Genomic DNA, 10503 nt, shown 5'->3' with positions numbered 1-10503 from the left:
CCCGTCGGTCCTCCCCTCGGAGCTGGGAGCCCCCCCCCGTGGGTCCTCTCCTCGGAGCTGGGAGCTCCCCCCCCACCGCAGTGGGTCCTCTCCTCAGAGCTGGGAGGCCCCCCACCCCCGGCAGGTCCTCTCCTCCAGGGCCCGGAGTCCCCGTGTCAGCTGCGCTCGCCCTGCAGGGACTCTGGTGTGCCAGGCGGGCTGCGTCCTGGAGGAGCTGAGCCGCCATGTGGAGGAGAGGGGCTTCGTCATGCCCCTGGACCTGGGGGCCAAGGGCAGCTGCCACATCGGGGGAAACGTGGCCACCAACGCAGGCGGCCTACGGTTTCTGCGCTACGGCTCGCTTCACGGGACCGTCCTGGGTCTGGAAGTGGTGAGCCGGGGGTGCCGTCTGCTCTCCTGTGTTCCCCAACCCTGTGTCAGGGTGGCCTTGGCCCCCCCAGCCGTTTCCCAACACGGAGTGTGCTCACCTGGAAGGTCCGCTGATCCCCACCCTGCCTGGGCCCTGGGGCAGCTCTCCAGGTCGCAGGGACAGCTGGGGTGGTGCAGGGTGAGGTGGAGACGAGAGGGTGGGCCCAGCGCCGCCTCAGCTGCCCCCTTCTCCACCTCCCCCGGGTGTCCACCCTGGGCCCTGGTGGGATCTTCCCTTGGCGGGGGAATGAGTCCTTCCTTCAGCCTGATTAGGCAACGCCGGGCTGCCCGCGTTCCTGAACCACACCGGGTGGGGGGGGCGTGGGGGATGGGAGGGCAGGGGGGCGTGCCCAGCTCTGCTTTCTGAGGCCGCGCTGGGCTGCGACAGCCCCCCGAACGCGGTGGCCGGAGGAGAGGGGTGTCTGCTGGGACGGACGGTCCAGCCTGCGTCTCCTTCTCCGTCAGGTGCTGGCAGACGGCACCTTCCTCAACTGCCTGAGCGCCCTGCGCAAGGACAACACGGGCTACGACCTGAAGCAGCTCTTCATCGGGTCGGAGGGCACACTGGGCGTCATCACGGCCGTGTCCATCTTGTGTCCGCCCAAGCCCAGGGCTGTGAGCGTGGCTTTCCTGGGTAGGTAGGCCACCGGGGTGGGCCGCTCGGAGCCACGTACCCCCCGCTCCCCCGGCTGCCCTGCCCTTGGTGCTAGGGGTGAGGGGCCCTCCAGGAGGCTGTTCCTGCCTGTCCCAGCTTCTCACTCTGTTCCCGAGGGGCAGGACCCGGCCTTCTTGGTGTTCCCAGAGCGAGGTCGGAACACACGTATTCTGGAGCAAGACTGGGGCTTTGCTCAGCACTCCCATCCGTTTGGTTTGTTATTTAAGTAACTTATAGGGCAAGATTCTGAGGGAAATGTTGTCACTTTTGGTGTGTTCATTGCTGTGGGGGAGTCAGTCACGGCTCTAGGGATACACTGCCACCCTGTCCCCCCTCGTCCCCATCAGCACACCACAGGCCTCCTACGTCAGGCTTCCACCGGGGACGTGCTCCTCGTGATGCATCCTCCGTCCCCTGGTGCGTCTGCGGTGCCTTCGTTTCCCCTTCGTGAGGGCGCTGTCACTGGTCCACAAGCACGTTAGGGTTTGTTTTGGTTCATCCTGTTGAACGTCACTCCGTGGCCTGTGGCTCGTGCTGGTGGTCACAGGGAGGCCGGCTGCCCTCCATCACTGCGGTTTTCAGGGACTCTGATGCTTTGTTCTGTGGTCACGTTAAAGGTTTTCTCTTTGTCTTTGGTCTTTAGTGATTTGAGGCACGCTGGGTGCAAGTGCATATTTTGTCTGAGTCTTTTGAACTTCCTTCCCCTGTGGCTTGGTGTCTCATCAGTTCTAGAAGATGCCCATCTTCCTGTCCCTTCAGGGCTGGGACTGACCCCACGACAAAACTTTGTAGTCTGTCCATTCTCCCTTCCACGTTTTCCCCCCTTTCACACTCCTGTCGTGTTCTGGGTAGTTTCTTCCCATCTGATCTCCGCTGAGCAGCGCTCCATGTGCAGCCTGCATCCCCACTGTGGGTCCTCCCTGTGCCTCTGCCCCCGACCCCCGGGGACTCTCCCTGTCTCCCTGTCGCCCCGAAAGGCTGTTACGTCATGCCCCCTCTGCTTTCCACCACCTTCCAGAGCGCGTGGGCTCTCGGGAGCGTTTTCTGTCTTGATCGTCACCAGCCTGGTGCGGTTGGTGTTTCCCTCCGGCTCACCCGGCCCCTCCCCTGGGGGTGGGGTCAGCACCACCACGTCAGAGGGGCAGGTGGTGGGTGTCCGGGGCGGGGGTGCTCTGGTGCCTGAGGCTCTGACCCTTTGCAGGTTGTCCAGGCTTCCCTGAGGTTCTGCAGACCTTCAGCACCTGCAAGGGGCTGCTGGGTGAGATCCTGTCTGCGTACGAGTTCATGGACGCCGAGTGCATGAGGCTGGTCAGGCACCACCTGCGCCTCACCAGCCCGGTGCAAGGTACTGACCCCCTCCATGCCCTGGGTCACAGGGGAGGCTCACAGGCCGGCCAGCCTGCCCACGACCCGGGAAGCGGCAGGTCGGTGTGTCAGCAGCTCTGGCTCTGCACCACCGGCTGCGTGCGGAATTCTGTTACGCGCATTTTAAACGTGCCCCCAGCGCTGGTCCGGTCGGTGCCGCTGTTGTGCCACTGCGCGGGGTCTCAGAAAACCCAGGTGCGCTTGTCAGAATCGCTTCACTTCCACTCAGAAGTCAGTCTGTGCAGGCTGTCAGCCAGCGCTTCCATTAGCGACAGGACAGGACACTGATACAACGTTTCAGAAATCATCCGTGCTTCCCAACCTGGAGAGAAGACGTCCAGCTGTAGATGGTGGTATTTCGCTCCTGCGATCCGCCCTCACGATGTGGTGGCGGTGGCTTTAGCGCAGGCCGGAGGCTGCAAGGCTGCAGGGCCAGGCTCTGTGAGGGCCCTCATCCCAGCTTGCAGAGGGCCCTGGAGCCGTGTGCTCATGTGGCCTTTCCTGTGTGTGGGGGGAGGGGAGGCTCCCGTGTGTGTGTGGGGGGGGTCCCTGTATGTGGGGGGGGTCTCTGTGTGTGTGGGCGGGGAGGTCCCTGTGTGGGGGGAGGTCTCTGATGCCCCTTCCTCTCTTATGAGGACACCAGCCCTATGGAGTCAGGACCCTTATGACCTAATTTAACCTTAATTATCTCCCTAAAGGCCCCGTCTCTAAATATAGTCATGTTGGGAGTGGGTCAGGGCTTCACTGTGGAAATTTAGAAGGGACACAACCTAGTTTGAAATAGTCATAAATATGGAAAGATCTGTATACTCTAAATTTTAAAAGTTAATCAATTGATGATTTAATTTTGAGAAAGAGAGAGGGTGCACACTGGGGACAGGAAGGGGGGAGAGAATCCCAAGCAAGCCCCGTACTGTCAGCTCAGAGCCCGATGCAGGGCTTGAACCCACCAACTGAGAGATCATGACCTGAGCTGAAATCAAGAGTTGGATGCTTAACCGACTGAGCCTCTCAGGTGCTTCTGTGCTCTAATATTTTAAAACAGGAAACAATCTGCAAGTCCAGGAGTAAACAAATAAGCTATGATACAACCACTGAAAAGATGGGGGGCCCATGAGTGGATGGAGGGTCCCTGGGTGGGTGGAGGGTCCCTAGCAGAGCCTTGTGTGGCCCTGGGGCATGTGTGTGTGTGTGTGTGTGTGAGAGAGAGAGAGAAAGCTGCTCCTACTGTCATGTTTGGGCAGAGGACAGGCACCCTGCTGCCCCGTGGCAGGTTTCTGTGAGTTCAGGCTCTCCCCGACCGCATAGAAGACGGGTGGGCTGAAATGGTGTCCCAACACTCACAGCGCCTATATTTAGCAAGCTGGGAATTTTTTTTCATATCTCCAGGTCTTTGTTTTCCAAACATCCTTTTACTTATTTCTTGCTTTAAAATTCTTAAAAAATGTTTATTTATTTATGGGAGAGACAGAGCATGAGTGAGGGAGGGGCAGAGAGAGAGGGAGACACAGAATCAAAACCAGGCTCCAGGCTCTGAGCTATCAGCACAGAGCCCAATGCAGGGCTCGAAACCATGAACCACAAGACCATGACTGGAGCCAAAGTCAGAGCTTAACCAACTGAGTCCCCCAAGTGCCCCTGAAAGACCTGTTTCTAAACTGAGCAGAGGCTCCCTGCCATGTGGGCTACCTGGGCGCGATGGCCACAGGGGTCTGTCAGAGACCTCAGTCCAGACCCGTCCTGACTCGCCATCTCATAGCCTTACCTCTACTCATATTGCTTTCTGTGCCTTCCAGAAAGTCCCTTCTATGTCCTGGTCGAGACCTCAGGCTCCAGAGCAGGGCATGATGCTGAGAAGCTGAATGACTTCCTGGAGCAGGTGCTGCACTCCGGCCTGGTGATGGATGGGACCGTGGCCACGGACCACACGAAGGTCAAGGTGTGTGTGCTGTTGGCCCCTCCCGGCTCTGTCGCACTCCACTGGCGCAGGACGTCCACACGGTGCCGTGTGTCTGGTTCAGAGTGCGTGCCTCCTGAATGTGGGCAGGTGTCCCTGGCTCTCCAGAAACATACTTTTGGGTCTCTGTCATGATCAGTGATGTTTTATTTTATTTTGTTATTATTTTTTAATGTTTTATTTATTTTTGAGAGAGCACAAGTAGGGGAGGGACAGAGGGGGGACAGGATCTGAAGCAGGTTCTGTGCTGACAGCAGTGAGGCTGATGTGGGGCTTGAACTCATGAATCGTGAGATCATGACCTGAGCTGAAGTCAGATGTTCAACTGACTGAGCCACTCAGGTGTCCCTATCAGCAGTATCTTAAACAAAAGCAGAAAAATGGGGTGGCTGGGTGGCTCAGTTGGTTAAACATTCGACTTCAGCTCAGGTCATGATTGTGGGTTCGAGCCCCACGTCGGGCTCTGTGCTGACAGCTCAGAGCCTGGAGCTGCTTCAGATTCTGTGTCTCCCTCTCTCTCTTCCCCTCCCCCAATCATGCTCTATCTCTGTCTCTCTCTCAAAAGTAAATAAACATAAAAAGTCTTTTTAAAAGCAGGGGTGCTGGGGACATGGGAAGCTGTGCCTGGAGCTGAGCCAGTCACAAGGGTGCACTTTCCTAGGAGGGGGCGCTCATGTTGCCATCAGAGGTCATTTGGCTGTGAGGCCGGGGAGGGAGAGGGAGGGCCGGGGGCTGTGGGAGCCATCGTCACCGTCACCATCACCGACACGGGGGGACCGGGGCGCTGGGTGCCGTCGTTCCCTATTTGTGCACCGTGGTCCCTGGGGCTGCGGTGTGGGGAGCGGCCGGTGGGCAGGATGGTGGGAGGGCATGGGGCTGGACCAGGGTGGGTGCCAGAGGCTGCGTGGGCCTAGCGGGCCGGGCCTCACGCTGGCCCTGGTGGTCGGCTCGGTGGGTTTCTTTCTCTGCCTTATTGTTAAACGTTTTTCTTTACAGTTGTTTTGTCTTTTAGCAGATATTAAAGGTAAGGAGTCACAGCGCTGTCAGAGCACCTCAGACCCCCTCTCTCATGGGGGTCTCAGGGGATTTGGCCGTCTTCCTGCCTCCACAGCCCCATTGTCTCCACTGGGTGATGTCACCGCAGGGGAGACCAGGGCAGGGGTGTGTCTGGGTGATGTCACTGCGGGGGAGACCCAGGCAGGGGCGTCTGGGTGATGTCACCACGGGGGAGACCTGGGCAGGGGTGTGTCTGGGTGATTCACTGCGGAGGAGACCCGGGCAGGGGTGTATCTGGGTGATGTCACTGTGGGGGAGACCCAGGCAGGGGTATGTCTGGGTGATGTCACCACGGGTGGAGACCTGGGCAGGGGTGTGTCTGGGTGATGTCAACACGGGGGGACACCTGGGCAGGGGTGTGTCTGGGTGATGTCAACACGGGCGGAGACCTGGGCAGGGGTGTATCTGGGTGATGTCACTGCAGGGGAAACCCAGGCAGGGATGTGTCTGGGTGATGTCACCATGGGTGGAGACCCAGGCAGGTGTGTCTGGGTGATGTCACCGCGGGGGAGACCCAGGCAGGGGTGTGTCTGGGTGATGTCACCACGGGTGGAGACCCGGGCAGGGGTGTGTCTGGGTGATGTCACTGCGGGGGAGACCCGGGCAGGGATGTGTCTGGGTGATGTCACCATGGGTGGAGACCCGGGCAAGTGTGTCTGGGTGATGTCACCGCGGGGGAGACCTGGGCAGGGGTGTGTCTGGGTGACGTCACTGTGGGGGAGACCCGGGCAGGAGTGTATTTGGGTGATGTCACTGTGGGGGAGACCCGGGCAGGGGTATGTCTGGGTGATGTCACCACGTGTGGAGACCCGGGCAGGGGTGTGTCTGGGTGATTCACTGCGGGGGAGACCTGGGCAGGGGTGTATCTGGGTGATGTCACCACGGGTGGAGACCTGGGCAGGTGTGTCTGGGTGATGTCACCGTGGGGGAGACCCGGGCAGGGGTGTGTCTGGGTGATGTCACCGCGGGGGAGACCCAGGCAGGGGTGTGTCTGGGTGATGTCACCGCAGGGGAGACCCGGGCAGGGGTGCGTATGGGTGATGTCACCACGGGGGGAGACCTGGGCAGGGGAGTCTGGTCGTGTCCACTGGGGTGTCCTGTGGGTCCCCCGCAGTGTTGTGCAGCCAGCGCCAGCGGAGGGGACGTGGGCAAACCCTTCAGTCCCAGGACTGGCTCGGTGCTGTGCTGTTCTGTGCCTGCCAGGGGCCATCATTCTTTCCCTTCTGGTGTTTCCACGTCTTTGTTTCTTCCTAAATGCACTGTCTGTCGGTGATGGGCGTGCAGGCCCCGGGAGCCAGAAGGACAGAGGCCCCCAGCCCCGTCCTGCATGTGTGAGTGCCTCCACTCGGCCCACCGAGGCCTAAGCAGCAGGAGGAAAGCGGGGAGCCAGTGCTCCCGGCTTCTGCTCAGAGCTCATCTGCCTCAGGGTGAGGCCACAGCTCCTCCCATGGGGGCAGTGGTCACGGGGCCGCCACGTGTGCCCACACTGGTCCCTGCTCCGCCTGGACTGCCAGCCCCAGGACCTGCCTTCACTCAGGGCTCCTTGCCACTGGCAGCCCCCATGAGCCTCTCCCCGCTGTCACCTGGAGTGTCCTCAAGTGAACCATGGCTACATTGTGGGGCCTCATCTGGTACCAACTCTTGGATCAAAGCCCCGTGTCTATCACAACACAGAACGTTTCCATCACCCGGAAAGTTCCCCCGAGACTTTCCCGGTCACCCCAGGCCCCAGCGTTCTGACCGCCATCAGCACAGACACCCTTTGAGGTGGCTTTGACTCTGTTTTCTGCCCGTCCCAGGCGCTGTGGGCCCTGAGGGAGAGGATCTCGGAGGCGCTGAGCCGGGACGGCTACGTGTACAAGTATGACCTCTCCCTGCCCACCGAGAGGCTCTACGACCTCGTGACCGACCTGCGTGCCCGCCTCGGCCCACAGGCCAAGCATGTGGTGGGCTACGGCCACCTGGGTGAGCTGAGCGGGGGCCAGCGGTGATGGGTGCCCTGGGACCTGGGAGAACCCTAATTGTCTTCATGGGTCTTTGGGTATTTTGGAAAGGATGTCGTTTGTGGTTCAGAGCCAGGGTGTGTGGTGTTCGCTGGTGGCTCCCAGAGTGGGCAGAAGGGGGAGGTCATCTGGTGTCGAGGATGGGTACAACAGCCAGTGGCTGGGGGCAGCCACCACCCGCACCCCCATAGTGCTGCCTGCACGGATCAGACTCTCCCCGTGAAGGAGAGGACCCAAGAGCATGCATGGCCTCACGGTGGGGACTATTTCTTCAACGGGGTGCAGACGCGTAAACCGCAGGAGGAGGTTGCTAACTTGGACCAAGTTAAAGTAACAACTGCTTCACGGGGGCAAAGGCACGGGGCTCACAATCCTAGCGTTCGGGGAGGAGGCCTGGGGCGGCATGTCCCAGTGGGGGCTGGCGGGCGGGCACAGAGGGCATCTGCACCCAGGGATGGGGGTGAGGACGTGGAGCTGGATCCCCTGGGCCAGAGCCTGCTCCTCGTGGGCCCTGCCACCGATGCAGATGGGGTCACGGCCAGAGATGGAGCCAAGCCCCCACTGTGAATCAAGGGGGGCGTTAAGTTTGTGGAAAGCTGCTTCTATGTCTGGGGGCGTGACCCAGGCGTGTTTTCCTGTGGTCGCGGGGGGTGCCCCTTGGACCCCCTCCTACAGCGGGACTGTGATCTGCGGGAAGCCGTGCTCCGCCCTGGTCCTCCCGCCTTATTTGGTCCATGTGCCTGTACTCAGTGCAGGGTTTTCCCCAGGCGGCCATCCGCAAGGTCGCTTCGCTGTGTCTGTGCTGTGCGTTGGTCTCTCCCTCCGGGCCTGGCGGGGCCTGAGTGGTTGGCATTACCACCTCCTTGACTCTTCCCAGGGACTGGCAGCAAAGCTCCAGGGCTAGAGGGATGTTGTGTTTTGGGCAGCAGGGGGCTGAGTGTGGACTGTGTCCTTACCAGCCACTGGGTGGGGGTGGGGGCTGAGCGTGGACTGTGTCCTTACCAGCCTCAGGGCGGGGCAGGGGGGTGCTGAGTGTGGACCCTGTCTGACCAGCTGCGGGGCGGTCCTGGCTGAAGTGCTCCGGGAGTTTGTCCATTTCCTGTAAATCTCTACCATGTTGGCAGCAGGTTGTTCGTCGCACTCCTGTCGGCCCTCGCGGGGCGGCCCCACTTTCCGTCCAGATGGGGTTTGCTCCTCGCCGCCTCCCTCTTGTTTCTCACGCTGCTCGGTTCTACCATGTCCTCTGCTGATCATTTCCGCTGCCCCTCGTTTTCTCTTGTTACCTTAATTATTTCCTTCCTGCCCCACTCAGCGTATCCCGAGGCTCTTCTGGCTGTGAGTCAAGTACTTGGCCTGATTTTCAGCCTTCCTTCTGTTCTAACATAACTATTCAGGCTCCGCTCTGCACACCGGTCTCGCGACCCAGGGGATGACCGTTCTGTCACACTCCACGTGATCTGAGGGCCCGTGAGGCCAGCACCTGCTCATGCTGGCCCGGGGGTCCCGGTGTCTGTGCGCTCGGCCCCGAGGGCACGCCCGGGAGCCAGCGTCCGGCGCTTTGCGGCACCTGCTGGGCATCTGGGCTCCCGGCCCCGGTGCCTCCAGCCATCCCTCCCCCCTGCGCTCAGCCCCGGGCACCGGGGGCGGGTGGGGCGGAGGGCGAGGCCGGCCCCAGTCTGCTCCTGAGAGCCTCCACTGTGGATGCCCGCCAGCCTGTCCCTCATATTTCCTGATTCCTCTTCTCTTCTCTCTGACCCATCAGTGAGGCAGAAATGTGTCATAAATTCTCAAACACACGAGAGAGTTCTAGCTGCTGTTGAAATTTCTGACTTGTTTGTCGCGTAGAAGCCGGAGAGCCTGGTCTGGGTCACGCCGTGTCTTCAACTTGGGCAGCAGCCGGCCTTCCTACCGTGTGGTGAGCCCTCGTGGAGAGTGGGCGGTGGTGGGGGGGGCCGGTGTTTGTGCAGACAGGCCTGCTGTCTGAGCGCTGGGTCTTGCCCGGGTGCCGCGCACTGAGCGGGGTCAGAAATGCTCACGGCGGCCGCGGGCTCTGTGGCTCTGTGAGTGTTGGAGGTGCAGGTCACACCCACCGGTCCTTCTGGTAGATGGGCTCTTCCGTCACGACGGACCATTCTGAGCCCTGCGGTCGCTCGGCCCTCGGATGCCGGGGTAACACCGGCTTCCTTGCTTGGTGTTTTCCTGACCTTGTGTTTTTCTCCCCAGGACTGTCAGCTGCTGTCCATCCTTATGACTTTATGGCATGGAGCTGGGGTTTCTGTGTCACACAGTTTGCCATGGATTATTTTTATTCTGTTCTATTCTATTCTATTTATTATTATTATTATTGTTTTTTAAATGTTTATTTATTTTGAGAGATAGAGACAGAGCATGAGCAGGGGAGGGGTAGAGCGAGAGAGGGACACAGAATCCAGAGCAGCTTCAGGCTCTGAGCTGTCAGCACAGAGCCTGATATGGGGCTCGAACCCACGAACTGTGAGATCGTGACCTGAGCCGAAGCCAAGAGTTGGACTCTTAACCAACTGAGCCTCCAAGGTGCCCCTATTGTTATTATTATTACTATTATTGTATTTCAATGCTGAAAACCCTGTGGGATTATTTTAATTTTTTTAAATTTTTTAAAATTTTAATTAATTTGTTTGCTTATTATTTTTATTTATTTTTTTTTAATTTTTTTTTTAATGTTTTATTTATTTCCAGGAGAGAGAGACAGCGTGAGCAGGGGAGGGTCAGAGAGAGAGGGAGTCACAGACTGAAACAGGCTCCAGGCTCTGAGCTGGCAGTCAGCACAGAGCCCGGCGCGGGGCCCGAACCCACGAACCGCGAGATCATGACCTAAGCAAAAGTCAGACGCTCAACCGACTAAGCCACCCAGGCGCCCCTATACAGATTTTTTTTTAATTTTTATTTCTTTCTAGGAGAGAGAGAGATAGCGTGAACAGGGGAGGGTCAGAGAGAGAGGGAGTCACAGACTGAAACAGGCTCCAGGCTCTGAGCTGGCAGTCAGCACAGAGCCCGACACGGGGCTCGAACCCACGAAC

General features: G+C 59.4%; 1 protein-coding gene across 4 annotated transcripts in view; it reads left to right on the top strand.

Moving 5' to 3' along the window:
• The window catches only part of D2HGDH (D-2-hydroxyglutarate dehydrogenase), a 26317-nt gene that overhangs the window by 9684 nt on the left and 6130 nt on the right, over positions 1-10503 (top strand). For 3 of the 4 annotated variants that reach the window (XM_039228640.1, XM_039228642.1, XM_039228643.1), the window contains 5 exons: positions 177-370; positions 874-1042; positions 2265-2408; positions 4225-4367; positions 7241-7406. In XM_039228640.1, the coding sequence (XP_039084571.1) occupies positions 177-370; positions 874-1042; positions 2265-2408; positions 4225-4367; positions 7241-7406 (816 nt within the window). The remainder of the gene's footprint in view (positions 1-176; positions 371-873; positions 1043-2264; positions 2409-4224; positions 4368-7240; positions 7407-10503) is intronic. The other variant, XM_039228641.1, reaches the window with a different exon arrangement.

This window comes from Hyaena hyaena, unplaced genomic scaffold (genome assembly GCF_003009895.1).
Source record: "Hyaena hyaena isolate Hyena2069 unplaced genomic scaffold, ASM300989v1 scaffold_31, whole genome shotgun sequence".
Lineage (NCBI taxonomy): Eukaryota > Metazoa > Chordata > Mammalia > Carnivora > Hyaenidae > Hyaena > Hyaena hyaena.
Note: the sequence above shows the minus strand (reverse complement) of the source record. Positions and strands in the feature narration are given on the sequence as shown.